Source organism: Sinohyriopsis cumingii, chromosome 14, assembly GCF_028554795.1.
Source record: "Sinohyriopsis cumingii isolate HCF-2022 chromosome 14, ASM2855479v2, whole genome shotgun sequence".
Lineage (NCBI taxonomy): Eukaryota > Metazoa > Mollusca > Bivalvia > Unionida > Unionidae > Sinohyriopsis > Sinohyriopsis cumingii.
The window spans coordinates 26692136-26711653 of NC_142974.1; the positions used below are offsets into that span (position 1 = coordinate 26692136).

A 19518-nucleotide genomic window follows, 5' to 3' on the forward strand; every position below is an offset into this window, starting at 1 on the left:
TAACATCCCTTGAAATGGATAGATGCTCAGCACATGCACATTTGATTCAATATATTGGTGGGTCTTACAAAATACACCATTGCCACAAATGTATCAAATTCACAAACAGTTTTCAAGCTACGAATGCTTGCATATATATGTCTGCCATTGAATGAGCATGCTAGATACACGTTATACACTAAATTATATATATATATATATATATATATATATATATATATATATATATATATATATATTACCATCTTATAATTCATGCGTTGGGTTTGCTATGAAGCATTATTGATGCGTATATGGTTTCATAGGACATTAGTGAGTTTCGCAAAGTTTAATCTTAGGACGACATAATGATTAATCGATAAGAAACGCTCATCAGATACACATGTTATCACCAATCTCAAGTAAAGTATTATTAGTAATACAATCACACATGAGAGCCTCAAAAATATAAGACACATTTTCCATGCCCAGTTCAGAATGGACATATTCTAAGCTACACCTTAAGCATTATACAGTTTCAGATGACTAAAACATCACGAAAGTTCTGGTCCTTATAGTACCTGTACAGATCCTTCATTGAATAAATTATTTGCAAACGTTATTCATGTCATTATTTGACCAAAAAAAGAACAAACTAGAATATATTCTTGCCTTGTTAATGTCCTTATTAACCACTTAATTATGCCTTTGCAGGTAGATATATGTACGTTGAATCTACCTTTGGACAAGAAGGTGATGCAACTGCGCTAATCTTCCCAGCTGTTAACACTAGCAAGACATATCGGTCAGTCCAGTTCTTTTATCATATGTATGGAAGTAATATTGGAACACTGAAGGTAAGTTTGGAAGCAAAATAAACCATTCATCTTTTAGAATATTACATCGAAATATCAAATAAGTCATTCCCTGTTTCTCATTGCGTTTTGAGCAAAAGTTTGAACATGAATATCAATTTACCTAAATAGTAAATGAAATGTGCATATTTTTTTACATAATTGATATGTAACATTCCTGTCGATTAAACAAAGTTGAGAAGATTGCAAAATTTATGTAACACTAGCGTTTATCTAATAAAAGGTGTCTTCGTCCAAAGGTTTCATAAAGTAATCTTATCATATAACTTCAAGAATACAGGACCTAGGTTTCTATTCCATCTTTGCTTCGATAGATGATATATATATATATATATATATATATATATATATATATATATATATATATATATATATATATATATATATATATATATATATATAATATATATATATATATATATATATATATATATATATATATATATATATATATATATATATATATATATATATGCCAAACATAATGGAAAGTGTTGTCACTGGATACGACAGGAGAACGCTTGATAATGCTACCACAATTTTATAATATTATAGAATATCATTATGATACCGGTTAGATAATTAAAACTCTACAGAGATTAGAACAACCCTGATCCTCGGGTAAATGGCAAACATGGTCTGACCTGTAAGCACCGACTCCAATACCATCTTGACCATGCGCAAATCACAAAACTGATGCAAGAGGGTCGATGTTTTAAGCATTCGTACCTGCCAGTCTCACTTATATGTCGACCTAGTAATTAATTCTCATTTGTACACTTTCATTCTGGATTCATAATAAAAATGAAAGTATATAGAAATGAGTATATGGGATTAGAAATATACACCAATCATAACGAAATGTGATATCCCTCCATTCTACAGGAAAATGCTTGACAAACCAACAGAAGTCTGAGTTTACAAATATGAGAACGAATTAGAATTCTCTACATTGTGTGATAATTATATTTGTTCGTGACGAGGGTGGGTTCATACAGACATAGCGACAGTCAAAAGGACACACACATATGTGTGTATATATATATATATATATATATATATATATATATATATATATATATATATATATATATATATATATATATTAAGGTATTTTTTTTGACTCGTGATATTAAAACACTATGTATGTTTCACAGCATATCAATCATTTAATTTCCCTTATAGCTGTATCTAACGATAAACTGTAGGTCACGTATTTTGATAGCATGTGTTTTCTTTCTCATTCTGTTGTTAAGGGTAGCATTGTTAGAACCTGAAGTCATATCATTTAGCATATGTATCATTTAGGTTGTCTTGGAGTCAAATGATAAAGAAAGTGTTGTTTGGCAAAAATCAGGAGAACAAGGAAATCTTTGGAGAAAGGATTGTGTAGTGTTGCCAGAAGACGTAACTATAAAAGTTAAATTTATCGCTGTGAAGGGAGCTGGACCACTCGGAGACATAGCCATTGACGATATTCTGTTGTTAACATATCCCTGCCCGCGTAAGTCCTTTTCTTTGAATTTATTTCCGATGCGCTAATCTGTCTTGTAGCTTTATAAACACAAAGAACGCCTACAATAATTGCTCTTTATTTTTATGTTTTATGTTTACACGGCATTGGGGATCTTGGTGAATCATTATGGTCGAAGGAGGTTTGAAGGAAAATAACCGATTCTCTGCTTGATATTTTTGTACGAATATGCAAAACGATTGCAAAGCAAATAAATACGTGTTCATTAATTATACAGTTCCTCTAACAGAGAGACCTACTGTGTGTTAAAATAAATATCGCCCCACCAACCTAATACCGCATCGATGCAGCCATCCGTATTAAGAAAACTATACATAAGCCGTTGAGATTCCGAATTAATTTCTAAAAGCTAAACCGGGTTCATTTAAAATAACAAAAGTCCATACTCCGTTAAAACAGTTGAATATTTAAAATGATAAAATGTAATGTATGGTTGACTGTCAGTAAAGACAGTTGGTCGAGATGATCATTTGCGGACCGAATGCAACATCTTACGTCAAGGGTCAAAATGATCATTGATACAGCCCTAAGGATCATTTGGCACCTGGTGACACGAGAGCATGCAGAGTGACATAAAGATCAAGTAAAGCGTTGGCAGAAATTTTTACCGTTTCAACCCCACTCCAATTTAGTCTGACTTTTCACATTCAATTTTAAATTGAATTACCATAAAGACTACGAATTAACATCACTACAACATAAAATAATGGTGTTTTCCCTCATATTCACACTGTCGTCTGTAGCACAGAATTTATATATTTCAACATTTACATTGACGTGGTTAACAGGTGGATAAGGCCAAGCAATGGAAAATGAAATTTAACGAGCAAACATTACAGTTTAGCTTTTGCCAAAGAAGTTATTTGGTTAATTTTGCTTAACTTGCAGAAGTAAACGCATTCCGCATAAAATTAGTTTGTTTTGAAAGGTTGTTCTACGTAAAATTAGTTGGTACTGCTTCAAGAGTTACACTGCAGCTTTTAAAGCCTTTTCAATGCTCAACAAAGCAATTCATTGGGAACAAACAAGAGAAGCAAATAATCGAGGAAAATTACAATACTGAGACTCTATACAACGCTGTGAAAGATGACCAAAACTAATTAGAGCAATGTCGAACATAAAGTGATGAAATTTTCACATTTAAGATTAGTTACAAGTAAAACGTATGGAATTTCCTAAGGTCAATGGAATTCAATGCTAGCCTATAGTTTTTCGTCATCCAATATATGCCTTTATAGGCCTTTATAGGCTCAAAACATTTCACACATGATGAGGAAATGTGACCCGCATGATGTCAACATTATGCAGGGATTGCGGCTATTGGCCGCCCCAATCCTAAATGAGATAAAACAATCCTTTATTGATATATATTCGTTTGATAATAAGAAAGTTTTGTAGAATATAACTTGCTTTTAAAGAGAATAAATTTGAACTTTTGTTATTCAAGGCTTGTAGTAACTTATATATATATATGTATGTATATATATATATATATATATATATATATATATATATATATATATATATATATATATATATATATATATAATTTGAAATTATATAGAAAACAGATGGCTATATTGTTAATCGAAGTATAGGTCAATTCAAATTATTTTTCAACAACAGCATCAAGTGGAAGTAACTATTTGAAACATAACAAATTTTAAGGTTTCTTTCCTGTGAAAATACTCATGTAGAACTGTTTAACCTCAAAGCGTTTGGTCTCATTTGTGAATTTGCATTTGAGAAAGAGTCATTTAGAGTAGAACGCGCTTAGGACATTTAGAAAGTATTTTAAATTGTTCACTGTTAGTTCATTTCATTTATCTCAATCAATCCCTGACACGCATTCTCTTGAGTTTGAAAAAGATCCAGTGTATTGAAAGGACTGTTATTGACCTATTTGATTTGATTTATATACATACATACATATATATATATATATATATATATATATATATATATATATATATATATATATATATATATATATATTTCAGATGTCATCAGTTGCATGAAAACGTTCGAGGAATGCGCGTATACAAGGACATCTACCAGCAACAATTTCACATGGGGATGGAATGGAGAGATAACAGGTATTTATGTAAAATAAAAGCGTCAAATGCTACCAAGGGAGAAAAAGATTTTCAATACCTAACCGTATTAGCCTGACATTACTGATACAAATGCTCTTTACTTTTATTAAAGCATTAATATGCTGTTATGTTTTGTTGTAAATAATCTTGGTTCCAGGAAGATATTCTTCACTTCCATATTTTCAAGGAGTTAAAATCCCTATTATTTGAGTATCATATACAAATCAGTATTTACTAATTCCAAGATTTTGGGACCCTATCTAATGGTAAGATTGTGCAGATTATTATTCATCCTTGAGTTATGTACTGTAAACAATGGTGTGAAGTGTTCTTCTGAACAAGCCATAACTGTATGCATACAGTCCACACTGGCATACGAGTGTCTTATTAACTGATAAAATTTATATTTAATCTACATTGTGTAATTCACATTTGTCCCTAAATGAGGGTATGAGTTTGGATCTGCCTGACTAATGCCATTTTATATATTTACTTGGATTTGAGCTCAGTATATTAGTTTTTCCATTGGAAATACTATTGTCTGCTTGCTATTTCTCGAGTTGTTTGCTAAAATGTTATCTTATTTATTAGGAATTTGAAAATTACATAGGTACAGTAGAATGCTGTGTCATATGTGAGGAGAAAGCCTGTATATAACTAATAAGACCACGTAAATAAAAATTCATTCCTATGTTAATTTCAGGGTTTGTTGAATCCCATTCAGTTTTGCTGAGATATATTTTAGAGAATTATTTAGTTAGAGTATTCGTTGCAATTACAAAGTGCACATCGACAGTTTTTAATTTAAATATTACATTGGTATTATTGTGACTTCATTCAAGATATTATGGAGTGTATCTTTGTGTTAGAACAAGGTTACTGGCACATCAGCATATTTAAAATTTTACTTCATCATATTTAAGATTGGAATTCATTAGGACCACCACCATTCGGTACACTCTATACTTTTGGACTTATGCAAGACCTTTCTTTTAGGATTATTTTGAATTTAATTCATAATAAGAGTGCGTTCATTTCACATTTTCACTTTGTGTTCAACAGAAAGAAATTACTTATTGAATTTTAGTAAACTTGTGGTTTTTGTTTTTTCCGTTTCTTTTTTTAAGCCCATATTGTCCTGACGTGGATATAAAATAAAACAACTAGGAGTTGATGGGTATTGTTGGTGCTTTGCTTTATTTAAAATCGTCATCCTAATTTGCTATAGGAATCTGATTACAATTTTATATTTAATATTTTCTGAAACTTTTCTTTGAACGCTGGACGAAATAACAATGAGATAAATGTTCCTTCTAAATGAAGCTGTCTTACCTTAAAATTACTTAATTTGAACTTGCAAATAATTTCAGTGTCAGCAGTATCGACCAATACAGATAAAACCGCAGTTTACATGTAAATAAATGATCTGATTTTCTTAGTTTCTTTAAATGCAAACATCCATGATTTGTATATAGGTAACTTGGTTGAAGCCTTTACGAATGATTCCACACGAAAAATATATGTCCTGATAGGAATTTAAATACCTTTTTCAGTTATAGCAACAAACCTGATGCGAATTCAAACCATACATTTTACTGATCTTCATTGAATTGAATGAAATTGATAAGGTTTATTTCCTTCTAAATAATGTGTCAAGAATTCTTCAGAATCTGCAGACATCAATTTGAAACACACATGTGATAATTCAGTTCCAGTCTTTCTTTGATTATATTGTCTTTGGAAATTTCAAATTGTTCTGTTTTATTTTAATATTTATCGATCTGAATCAATAAAGCAACATTTTACAACAAGCATCTCGAGTGACTAAAGCCAATGTTTGGCACTGTGAAAGAATGCATCATTAAAAAAAATTGTATGTAAACATGGTTTGCATCATGATGCACCATCTACGTCAGGTCATAATCGTCCCAGTAAGGATGTGTTTGCTTACGTAGTGAGGTCATTGTAATGTGTTTTCCTTTCTTTGAGTTGCCATATAGATCTAATATTACATCTTTCCAGCTTTTCGTGTCTCAATGTAATGTGGACACTCAGTTCCTTGTTGGTATAATAACGAATCTTGTCGTCTCGGCAACATCAGTTATTTGGAATATATCAGGAGTTAAGCTATTGCCATGTTACAACTGTTCATGTTGGATTATCTCATTATGAATTATATATTCACCTCAAATGGACGCGTATACTGGGTTAGCGTAAACATTCTTTGATTACAATAGACCTCAGGAAAGTTGCTTTCTTAATTATAAGTAAACTTTAACTTTTCTTTACATTAGGCAATGCTATGCAGCAATCCCATGTCGGCATTAAATAAACACCGAATGCAGAAACGTTCGCTAACTGCAAGACAACATGAACCACTTTATGAAATGCAAACGATAATTGAAAGGTCTAAGATGTGCGGATCATCGGACATTTCAATGAAAGATATCGTTCACGGATCTTGTATTAAGACGCAATGTTTAATTTCATCTTCCACGCAAAAATTATTAACATTGTTGAAAATACCATTTCTCCGTTTTTACATTATATTGCAGGTCCATCTTCACTGACAGCGTGCAATTTTCAAACTGGAAGTTGCAACTTCACATCTAACTACTGGCGATTAGTGAATGCTCCATGGACGTCCTATTGGGGTGTTACATTTCTTGATCCAACATACAATACAAGCGGCAAGCCACTATTTTATTATTTTTACGTGAGCCGTCAGAAGCATGGAGTCTTCAGATATATTATGATATGTTCAAGTGATAAGGAGAGCCCAATTCCTGAAACATGGGTGCATCAAATTTAATCACTAACAGAAAAGTGTCTTATGCTTGCCAGTAGATCTTAAATATTGTACACAAAAAAGTTATACTACGTTAGAACGGATATATAATTTAATTAGTGCAAAATTAATAAATAATTAAATTATTACCTAATAGTTCAAATGCTCTTAGCATTTCGCTTTGCCCATAGCATAAATTTCGTCTCATTCTGAGTTTGTTATTGGTCGCTTAACACATCTAAATTAGAATAAATTACCTGAAGCTATTTTTGAACCACATAAAGTGTTCCAGTATCTAATCATTTCTTGTAGTAAATTAGCAAGAAACACCACTTATTAATGGCATAAAGCAAATAGATCATTTGTGCACGTTTTTATGTTCCTTTTCTCACGACATGTATGATTTTATTTTAATAATTGAAGAATTTCTTATAGAGCCATCATATATATTAATGTTAAGCACGATGACATTGGCAATTTATGTATCATTTTCTTGTTCTGTTTTAGGTCGATTCATGGCGATTGAGTCTAGTTATTATGTGTATGATTATCTATACACAACTCAATTCCTGGTTGAAACTCCAGACTGCGAAATGTCATTCCAATACACCTATTTCACAAGCAATTATTTTTACTTAATTGTGTATCAACACAGCACAAACGGCTCAAGATTCGAGCTTTCTTATAACTACTTTAGTTCGTATGGCTCCTCCTATGGCTGGACAACAAAGACTGTGAAATTAATGCAAATTAAACCCACGACATATATATCCATCTATGCTAGCGGATATCAGTTTTCTGTTGCTGTGGATGAAATTCGATTCTCAAAGTGTGGTTAGTATCCTCGATTATGAAACGAAATACATAGATTGTGATTTCATAACCTTCTTGTTCTATCTTTTGGTGTCAAGTCATACATATCACTTTTCCAGCTGCGACTGTCGCTGCAGTGACATGAACGTTAATATTTTGCGAAAAATGGTATAGAAGGTCGAATTCCTAAAATATTGGTGAATGTATTCAAATTTGGTTTGATATACCCTTTCTTGTATAGGACGTTGTCGTATCACAATGTCCCATCTAGCTCAACATTATTTGTATGCACAAGTTTTGAATGTTGCTTCCAGTATCCAGCTTATAACAAAAATAATGTAATAACAAGATATGGCGTTCTATGAACCATAGTTCTCGTTAAAAAGTATTAATCGTTGAAAGTGCTTCCTTTCAGAGCAAAAAGATATATTTCCTTAAAATTAATACACTGGTTGGTATACAACTTTGTAACCAGCAGAAAAGCACATCCACTGTAAAGAATGGTTGTTGCTATTGTTGTTTTTATTGTTTTACTATGTATTATTATCTTAATATTGTATAATTTTGCCTATGTGTGGAACATATTTTACCCACATTTGATCAAATAATTATCAACTAATAGAAGCACCCATATTTCTATTTTGCTTTCATTTGACCCACTCCTTGTTTCATGTTTTGAACAAATAACAGGTGCCACGTCAGATAAAGAAGAAGGTGAAATAGCTGAGCTGATTTCTCCATTCTTTGCTCATCCCAGCGGGAAACATTTTATTACATTTTACCATAGGATCACATCACATGATACGGTCAAGGTAAGGTCATGAACTGAACACACACACACACACACACACACACACACACACACACAATTTTCTTTACATTTTGACTATGACAAAATAATACCGCCTATATGTACAGCAGAAACTATGCCGATTGTTCACACCCCATTCGATCATGCACATTTACGTTAGTGCGCATAAATGCAAACAATAACAGTCTGCGTCATCATGCAGATCGTGAGATGGTAACTGCAGATCTCCTAAATATTTAGAATCGTTGTTAGATCTTGAAAACACTTTCAATGCCTGTGCAAGAAGATTCCCAAATCGGACTAGGTCTGCAACAAATTGCTTTTAAAATTGGTAGATGATTGTGGTGCTTTGGGACTGTCTGATGCAAACATCTGTTAAAAGATTGTGCATAGAATATAATGGTTTATGTGCCTGCTAATGTTGTCGCTTGTACCCTCTGTAAGTAGAATTGTACCTAGCGGTTCACCTCTTCGAAAGGCTGTTAGAAAACGCAGGCTAGTCCCTAATATATAAGTGCTAAATACCAATAGCTTGAATAAAATATGTAACAAACACAAATATAATTATTGAGCGCTATTTCCTTTGATCGCAACAAACATAAATTAGCTTATTGACAAATAGTAAATAAATACAAGCAAATAATTGTTCCAGGTTTTGTTTTTCGGGAAATGCTTTTGGTTTGTGTTGTTTTGTTTGTTTTTGAAGGTTACTGTAAATGAAATGTTTCAGATGAATGGGGGGGGGGATCAAAAGATCATTCCACGAGACTATAATTACTCGCCGCATACAAGATTTTTAAGATAAAGATTCTACGTCGATATTCAATGACATTAGTGGCGTTTCTCGAATTATGCGACACTGTGTCTAATGAACATAATATTATAGAATCGTGGGCTGGCCACTGATAATTTTATTTACCAAACAGCCCACAATAAAAAATATTTATATGGCTTGCCTTTTTGCGAGAGGAGGCCATAGTTGTAATAAATTACTTGTCTCCTCGCGAACTGTGTTAGTCCAGAGACTAATTTGTCTTCTTCAAGGTATGGCATTTCAAGTTTTCTGGCATCACAACTGATACAGGAAGACTTAATTTCAGATGAAGCTTTCTGAATCGGGCTAATGTAGGTTAAACTTTTTTTATTCGTGTTATGCTTTGGAACAGAATTTTAAAATATAAAGTGTTTGTTCCATATATATATATATATATATATATATATATATATATATATATATATATATATATATATATGCAAAAGGAATTACAGAATCAAATTGTTTTCTTCCAAGAAGCAGTGGATGACAAAATAAATCGCTGATGTCGATGTGAAGTAACACAACCAGCTGTTTCACCAGAAAATTCAAGAGAATGTTTAAAATGACGAAGTCAAATTTGGATGCTTTAATACTAACAAGCAGCACTTTACCGAATCCGATATTTTTTGAAGATTATTTGTCAATTCACTTTGAATGAGACGTGATCTAACGATATGTATTTCTAAGAAATATACGTAGTTATTTTAATGTTTCGGCATTATAAACGAAATCAAAGATTCTAGAGCAGAGGGTCGTCCAAGGTTTGATAATTCTTTCCCCGCCATGATTCTTAAAGTCATGCCAGCTTAAGCATCGTCGATTCCTTTCATTGTATTTCTGGTCATTACACTTTTGCCACACTTAACGAAATGTTTTGGAAATGTCACGTTATAAAATGAACTTGATTTCACTTCGGTCAATTGCATGTTATGCATCGTGATACATTTTCGAGATCTGATATTTTGTTGAATGACCAGGTATAACACCAGAGTGATATTTGTAAAATAATGTATTTTTTAAATTGAATTTATACAAAACTTTAATAGGCCTTGAATGGCGCTCTATTACACGTAAACAATTATATTGGCGTAACTGCATAGTTGTTTCTACACATGAAGCTATATAATATCACCTTATTCATGCTCTCAAACCATCATTCAAAAGGAATATTATTCTCATTATTCTGATGTGCTAGGATATCTTTTCGATTGCGTCTTAAATATTATGTCGGAAATAAATTGTACCTTATTTTTCTAATTTTTGTACCTAAATACATTATTTATAAAGGCTGGAATCTTTAAAATTATTGTAAGTACCAGTTTTTGTATCTGTTGAAAAATTAAAGTGGACAAAAACATGGCATGGAAAGAAAAAGATCAGTAAAGGTTAATAATGTCAAACTGTCAGCTGTAATGAGTGGAATATTTACGTTTCCAGGTTTATGTACGAGGAACATCTTGGGAGGGTACCAAAATAGAAGAAGACCTAACTACTTTAAATTCTTTCGTAGCTGAGGAGGAATTAGTGTGCATAAATTTCCCAAATGTCGTTGGCTCGATCAAAGTTGTATTCCAAGCAATAAAGGGAGACAATGAAATACAACACATGGCTATATCAGCGTCGATATCCGATGTCAATATTCTACAGGGACAGTGTCCAGGTAGTTTATATGTAATTAGCTACATAATTGGTAAAGGAGCTTATGCTGTTTAAATCATAGCAGCAACACCAAAGAGCGTACATTATAAATTACCTTCCGTCATATCATGCATATGGTGTTTATTATGCCCACATCTCTTCCTACTAAGTAAACAAATAATTATGTTAAAATATATGCAATGCCAAATAAATTTATCGATTCTTTTGTAAATCGCCACCTTTTATTTGTTTGAGCAGTTTAGACATTTTTATTGTTTCAGTTAGTATTTGTACATATTGATAACATTTCCATTACATTACATATTTGAGAGTGGTGGAATCTTCTCCGACCTAACGATTCCTCCTTATAGCATTACGTTTGTAACGATGGGGCAAATAAATGCAGGCCACAAATAAGTAGTTTTGGCTAATATTCCGTATATGGCCTTTGGTGTTTATTTCATGATGGGCTTAAATGTATACACTAGGTTTAGGTATTCTATTTGTTGGTGTCTAAGAAGATTTGAATCGAGTGACAATTTAAATACCGCTGTTTAAAATGAATCGTAATTATTCCATTGCAGACACAATTGATTTGCACAGCTGCACTTTTGAAGCTGATCATATCCTTTGTGGAATGTTTGTATCACCGCCACAAGCGAAAACTTGTGATGCTGCAGTATATAGATGGATTAGACATTCTGGAACAACGTTAACAAATGGAACAGGTCCAAGTAATGATCATACAAGCACAGCATTTGGAAATAGATCAGGTGAGCTCAAAGAGTCGACATTGTTTCTTAGCATTCAACGTCTGAATACAATACGTTCTCTTGAAATAACCCGCATTTTATTTGCAATATCATTTATCCGGCCTTTTCTCGTTCCATTTAATATGTATCAATCGCTTTGAACAAAGAAAATACAGAAGAAAAGAACGGCAATTGGATAGTCTTTCTGTCTTGAGTTTCCATTAATTCCTTCGAACGACTTTCTTATCTACCTGTTTTTCTTGATCGTTTTTCCATTCATTTCAAACAATTTTCACTAAAGTCAGTAAATTGCACAGAAGTACTATCTGGCTCTACGAAATGAAAGACTATGTAGCATTTAGCACTAAATTACCAAGGAAATGTTTTATTTAATGAAAGAACGTGAATGACCAGTCACAAGATCTATATTGTTTCATACAATTAAGCCAACATAAATTTTATTCAAACCGCCATTCTTCTTTTCTCATCTTTTACTTTACTGTCTTCCATATTTTCATCGTCATCTTCCTATAACTGCTACTTCTGTTGATGTTTAAATTACTATTACTACTACATATAGTAATGTTAATTGTTGTGCTGTCTGAAATTGGTTTAGTACTACTCTTCTAAACATATCACCCATCGGATGATTATCATTGTTGCTATCATATCTTTTTTCTTAAACGTTTTATATTACTAGCTACTAGCGGCCTAAACACGACGGGATATTATATGTATGCCGATGCCTCCTTCGGAAATACAGGGGACACAACAGCTCTCCAACTGAAGGAATTCACCACTGGAAATTTCTGTTCTCTGAATTTTTTCTACCACATCAAGGGTAGTTCTGACCCAGTTCTCACCGTATTTGAAAAAACTCGAGGACAGTCAAACGTGTTCCGATCCCGGAATGTGGATATTTGGATTCCAGGATGCGTGATGCTGAATAGTGATTGCAATGTGGTGAATAATTCTACAAGAATCATACAGTTCCATGCTCAAAAGGGAGCCACTCCATATGGCGACATAGCCATCGATGACATCAGCTTGTCCCGTGATCGATGTCCCGGTAAGTCCGATTTTCTTTATTTTCCTATGTTTTGCTGCATTTTGTCATATTTTCCCCCATGAAAACAAAAGCTAATGGCGTAGTTTGAATGCAAACATCACAATTGATTTACTAAAGAGATCAATTCATCTATTCAGAAGGAATCTGTAAATAATTTTAACCACATATAACTAAGCAGATCTGAATTTATTTGGCTTGTTGGTTTTGAGTGCATTTCTTTCCAAAAAGGGTTGCATATTCAAATACAATTTATTATTTCAGTTCTTAAAGTTTTAATCTATATGCATTTTGTTTCAGTAATTAGTGCAGAATGTGACTTTACAGACAGCATGTGCGGTTATGTAGCTGAATATGGCTGGATATGGACCAGATCTTCAAATGGTGAATATCATGATGACAAATCAACTTATGCGACTTAAGCTTTGCAGATACAATACATCAATACATAGATTAAAACTTTGTTGTAAACTTACCTTTTCGACCAAAAGTACTTGTCATATATTAAATGTTGATAAGATACATTGTAGTGTATGATTTCCAATCTTGTCACACCATATTGTTCTGTTGATTAGACATGTACACCGTTTTCATGATCTAATTTACTAAACCTCATCGGATAAATAAAACGGGAATGCAAACCTGACAGTTCAGATATTCGGGACATCTGGTTAATCGATGCAACTACAGATTGTCACATATTTTGTATTATATGCACAACATCCTTTATTCGATATATATATATATATATATATATATATATATATATATATATATATATATATATATATATATATAGATATATCACTCTGTGTATGTCAAACGTGTACAGTAGGATGAGTATCTATTGTTTTCAATACCATGACTCTTTCCAATGAATGACAATCATTTTAAATGAAAGGTACTGTATCAGAGAACGTTATGTTAACATACAGTTATATAAGAACTTTATATTTACAGTTAGTGATGTGTGAAATATATACATATATTTACATGAGAACTTTATGAATACATACAGTTATGTGGCAACTATATATATATATATATATATATATATATATATATATATATATATATATATATATGTATATATATATATATATATATATATATATATATATATATATATATATATATATATATATATATATATTTATATACAGGGAGATGAGAGCTTTATAATACATATAATACATACAGTTCGAAGACAGCTTGGTATATATATATATATATATATATATATATATATATATATATATATATATATATATATATATTGGAAACTTTATACTTACAGACAGTTACATGAGAACTCAAAAGGCATTATCAAAGCTTGTTTTTCCACCCGTACAAGGACCGGGGTGCATTTCCATCTTTTATTCGGCGTCCGGTGTGAGTCGATTCCTCTATCCGACTAGCTTAAATGTGTCCATTGGTGAATTGTTGTATCCGGTACAAGCAGACGGCAGGCGTAGAATGATTAATATTCCAGTATCATCTGAGATATCTTACTTAGAAATGTACATTGCAAATGAACCTAACAGCAGTAGCAGTGACTTTATGCTGCACAACGTCACATTCAGCACCAAATGTCCATCACTCAGTAAGCAAATCTTTTTACATTTGTAGTTGGCATAAGTCATTTTGAATTAAATAGTTTTGGTCCGTAATAAATATATTCCACAAAACATTCACTGTACATTTCCGGCCAAGCAATATTTTGTATTTTTGCTTGCTTTCAAGAATATAAAAGTGAAATAAACACATCTGGGATTAGTTACGCTTTAAAAATTCATGTATGAACAGTTTTATATCTTATAGATACTTTTTACAATCAAATTATCAGTTCTAAACTACGACTGTGGCTAGTATGCAAAGAAAGCTAGCTTCTCAATAAATAAAAAATGCAAAAGAAAGCACATCACATACCATATTACGTGCAACTGATGGAAACCTGCTTGTTAGATGTCACTTCATTGCCTGCCCCTTTAGTTTGGAATTTATTTCGGTTTAAATTTGCATAAAACTGACATAAACTTCAACTTTTTCTAGAATGCGAACATGGCGACTTTAGCTGTCACTATTATTGCATCTATGAAGATCAAGTTTGTGATGGGAGGGTAAATCACTGCAGAAATGGAGAAGACGAGGATGCATCTGTGTGTCGTACGTAGATCTATTTGAATCATAAAACATTATCTTCTGTTAGACCCTAACATATAACCAGGGTACTTTCAGCCATTTTCATACATCTTACTTGAAACGATGCTTTCTGAATAACTTTAATCTGATTAGCTTAATATAATTAAAAATAAACAATAGCTAATGCATCAATTATAAAATTCATTGCGTCAAATGAAAAGGTATTAACAAAGAGCAAATGTATGATACTTTTTTAGTTGTTACTGCTGTCCTTCTCGTACGCATTACTTTCATGAACAATTGCATACTAACATACAACAGCTTAAGTAGAAAAGAAAATAATTTAGTGACTTACGGAAATCCAAATCTTTAAACAGGTAATAACAGTACACACAAACACACACACGGATACACACACACACACACATACACACACACACACACACACACATATATATATATATATATATATATATATATATATATATATATATATATATATATATATATATATATATAGGTAGATAGATAGATAGATAGATGGATGGAGGGATAGATAGATAGATAGATAGATAGATAGATAGATAGATAGATAGATAGATACCATTGGTCCACAAATATGCTTATGGTATTCTAATATATCTAATCTAGTTGAAATTTTTATTCAAAAATTCAAATATATGTTTTCAGCTATCGAGGTCTCTTGTGATTTTGAGCAAGATTATTTGTGCGGATATTCGTTTTTCATGGTGTCACCATCCAAAGAAAATGGAACCGGTAAGAGTCTAACCCATGTGAGATGAAATTTCAGAAATAGTTCAAACAGTCTTTTCAAATTTCTCAAAGATCGTAAGTCAATATAGTCAAAAGAAATAATGCAGTCTGATGAAGTTTATCTGCTTGATTTTTCAAAGAATTGTAACACCCCTTTTATCTGATGGAAACAAAAATGTCAGTGCGAGAGACTATAACTTTTGGAGTAGGACAGCTTACCAGATACGAACGGTTAATTCTCAATTTGTTATTGCATGTTAAACCGGGTATTAGAGTCTATAGAGTGCCAAAAGCCATGGATTTGTGCAAATTGCTCTGTAAAAGATTTTCAGTTTCCGAATCATATGTGAAATTAACATCGTAGATGCTGACCTATCAGCACATAAATATATGGCAGATTTATCTCTGCTGTTCGTCCCTTGCAGCTTTGTTTATATTACAGTGATGAATTTGGTACTTGTAATTTATCCGCATTAATTAACCTCCTAATCAATATAGTTCCCCGAGCACATAGACAAAACCCTTTGCATAACGTACGAATCCTCGTGTTTCTCCTAGCCAATCTCTACAAAGTCATTTGGATTCCAATGCATCTTCAATTTTACTACTTTATGTGAGAGATTCGTATGATGCGGAAGGTTACTTTTTTGCATTCAAATACATCTTGAATAAGTTTTGTGTTGTGGACGAAAGCCTAGAATATTGATTCACCAGATTTTCATCACATCAGTTAACATCGTATGTATATTTTCTGTAGGAAAGATATTTTTGAAGCTAGATTTTTTACAATCACTACTTGATAATAAGTTCTAAGTAAACAAATTTTAAGAATGTTAGCTGCGATGATATCATTTTCATCTTGAACTAGTTTTTTGTTGTGGACGAAACCTGGAACATCGATTCATTACACCGTCATCACAGCATTAAATATCTAATTTTTTCTGTGGGATAGCTAGATGTATTACAATCACTACTTGAAAATTCGTTCTAAGCAAACCAAATGGTAAAAATGGTAGCTAAAATGATATAACTTTCAAAATTACAAAATGCGTTCATTTTTGTTATTATAACTTTCTCCGCATTTTGTCTGGTGTTCCTGAGCCCAGATAGAAGTAAATAGTGTATGACAATCTTTTGAGACTTTATTATTATTTTTAACGTGTGCCAAAGCGATGCCCAGTATTAATAAAAAAGTGTATAACATATTTTCAGAATCAATCAATACCTATTTAAACTTTGTAACCTCCAACCAAGTTGCCTTTGCTGAAAGTCCAACAAGAATTTACAACTCTACGTCATGTCTAAGCTACAGATACTACCAAAATGGAGTAGGATGGCACAGAATTGCAGGGAACTCGTCCAATTCCTTGACAGAGATATTTCTGTTTGGTGACGTTCTTAGAGGAAAACAATGGACCAATTTGCAAGTTAATTTACCATCAGGACATTATAGCATTGTCTTTGAGTTCAACACAGATTCTTTATTTTACTCCTCGTTTGCACGAATTGATGATGTAAAAGTCCAGGATGGGCCTTGTGAAGGTAGTACCTTTTACAAATTTAGCAACGTAAGATATAAATGCTTATCTCTCTCTCTCTCTCTCTCTCTCTCTATCCGCTTTACGGCAGAATTGCTAGTATATCTGGGTAATGAGATTGTGGAGAAAATACTGTATAATTTAGTTCAATAAACCATTACAACTATTTTTATCTCGCATGTGAATCGCGTGACATATACATCAATTCTTCTTTACGAGACGTAGGCGATGTCAGTGGTAATAATCTGAGAAAGCTACAGGAAAATTAGTCACATTTGCATTATTTTCCGTGTTGAGCAGAATAGATTATATTATACTGCGATATGTATAAATCTGTTATTACAACTACTGCCGACAAGATGCGCCAGCAACAATCTACGATGAGAGCAACAGCAGCACTAGGAAGAACAACCAAAGAAGTAAACTCAGAGGAAGAAGAACATAACAACTAATGAATGCAAAACAAAATCAACCTACAACTACATCAACAATTAGCACCACTGTTACTACCACTAATACAACCACAAACGCTATTACCACAAAAGATAATACTTCAACAACAGGTACTTTTGCCATTGATAACCATTAAAAGAGTCTGCTGCTACTACACTCTTTGATGTAGCAAAGATGCTGTGTAACTAGGATTTTAAAACCCACACATTTTCACAATATGTATTGCTTAAATGACATAATAATAAAGATTTAAAGAACATATAGAAATGAAATATATACAGTCTGAACATTAACAGCGACTTGCAACATGTGACATGTGGAAAGCATAGAATGCAGATCAAATTACGTCACAATATAAATTGCATTGTCTTTTACCGTTTCAACTTTGTTCAGTTTTAATTGTTAAATATGAGCTATGCTTCAAAATTGTGCTATTAAGTCAGCTAATTACCTATATTCAATACCGTACATTTCTTGTATATTTTTTTGTTCAAACATTTAGATACAATTTCATGCAACAATGTTACGGAGTTTGAGTGCAGTGTATCCCTTTGGAATGGTGATATACTTCATATGTGTCTGTCACAAAAAATGAGGTGCGACCGGAAGATGGACTGTCTAAGTGGAACTGATGAACTCAATTGTCGTAAGTTTTGGAATAAGATGTAATGGGGGACGGATTTAGTCACTGTGTTTATCTGACTTCACATCGAAAGTGTGGGAGGTAGTGAGTTACTATATGCATACACAGTGCCATCTTGCATGTACTTCATGCGTTCATAAAAATAAATAAATACCATAAGTAAATAATTATAAATAATTGAAAGAAGATGCTAGATAGCGTTTATTGTCTTACTTTGATGGTTCGTTTGATAACCCGTGTTTCGATGTCTTGTGGATGTTGTTTCATTCCATCCGTTGAGGAAGATGGTTTAGTTGATTATAATTCACTCTAAATGGTATTAACATGGACTGACCTTGCTATAAAGGTAATTTCCATTGCAAATGTTTGACAACAGGAGATCTCTTTTTGTACGTACACTAATATGATATTTGGCATTTTCAATACAGCTTTGTATTTTAATAGATTTCAGAATAAAGATCCAATGTATAAGTAAAATACCTCGCTAAACGAAGGTATGGCAGCGCAGGGATTTTGCTGTAGTGGAAACTCCCTCGGCTTCCGTGCCCCGGGTATCGCTGTCATGAGTTCTTTAGGATAGGTCTTTGTATTTGGAGTGATACCCCGCTGAACCTTCTGAGGACTGGCGCTCCATAGTATGACATATTACTACACCGTCTTATTTCTGCCTTCTTGTTGCCGACTGAATCGCTGGGTCGCTTAGTCATCGACTGGATGTCCTGTGTTTGCTAATTGTGTCGTCGATTGAGTCGCTGAATCCTTGAGTTGATCATCGTCTGGGTCGCCGGCGGGGTTGCTG

At 32.7% G+C, this 19518-nt stretch overlaps 1 protein-coding gene across 2 annotated transcripts in view; it reads left to right on the top strand.

Annotated features, from left to right (window-relative positions):
- LOC149783472 (MAM and LDL-receptor class A domain-containing protein 2-like) overlaps positions 1-19518 on the top strand; it is a 131478-nt gene that overhangs the window by 37504 nt on the left and 74456 nt on the right. For both annotated transcript variants that reach the window (XM_089931712.1, XM_089931713.1), the window contains exons 21-35: positions 694-836; positions 2163-2358; positions 4389-4484; positions 7040-7174; positions 7780-8106; positions 8776-8897; positions 11151-11373; positions 11936-12124; positions 12804-13172; positions 13470-13553; positions 14467-14772; positions 15222-15335; positions 16002-16088; positions 17298-17627; positions 18579-18722. In XM_089931712.1, the coding sequence (XP_089787838.1) occupies positions 694-836; positions 2163-2358; positions 4389-4484; positions 7040-7174; positions 7780-8106; positions 8776-8897; positions 11151-11373; positions 11936-12124; positions 12804-13172; positions 13470-13553; positions 14467-14772; positions 15222-15335; positions 16002-16088; positions 17298-17627; positions 18579-18722 (2865 nt within the window). The remainder of the gene's footprint in view (positions 1-693; positions 837-2162; positions 2359-4388; positions 4485-7039; positions 7175-7779; positions 8107-8775; positions 8898-11150; positions 11374-11935; positions 12125-12803; positions 13173-13469; positions 13554-14466; positions 14773-15221; positions 15336-16001; positions 16089-17297; positions 17628-18578; positions 18723-19518) is intronic.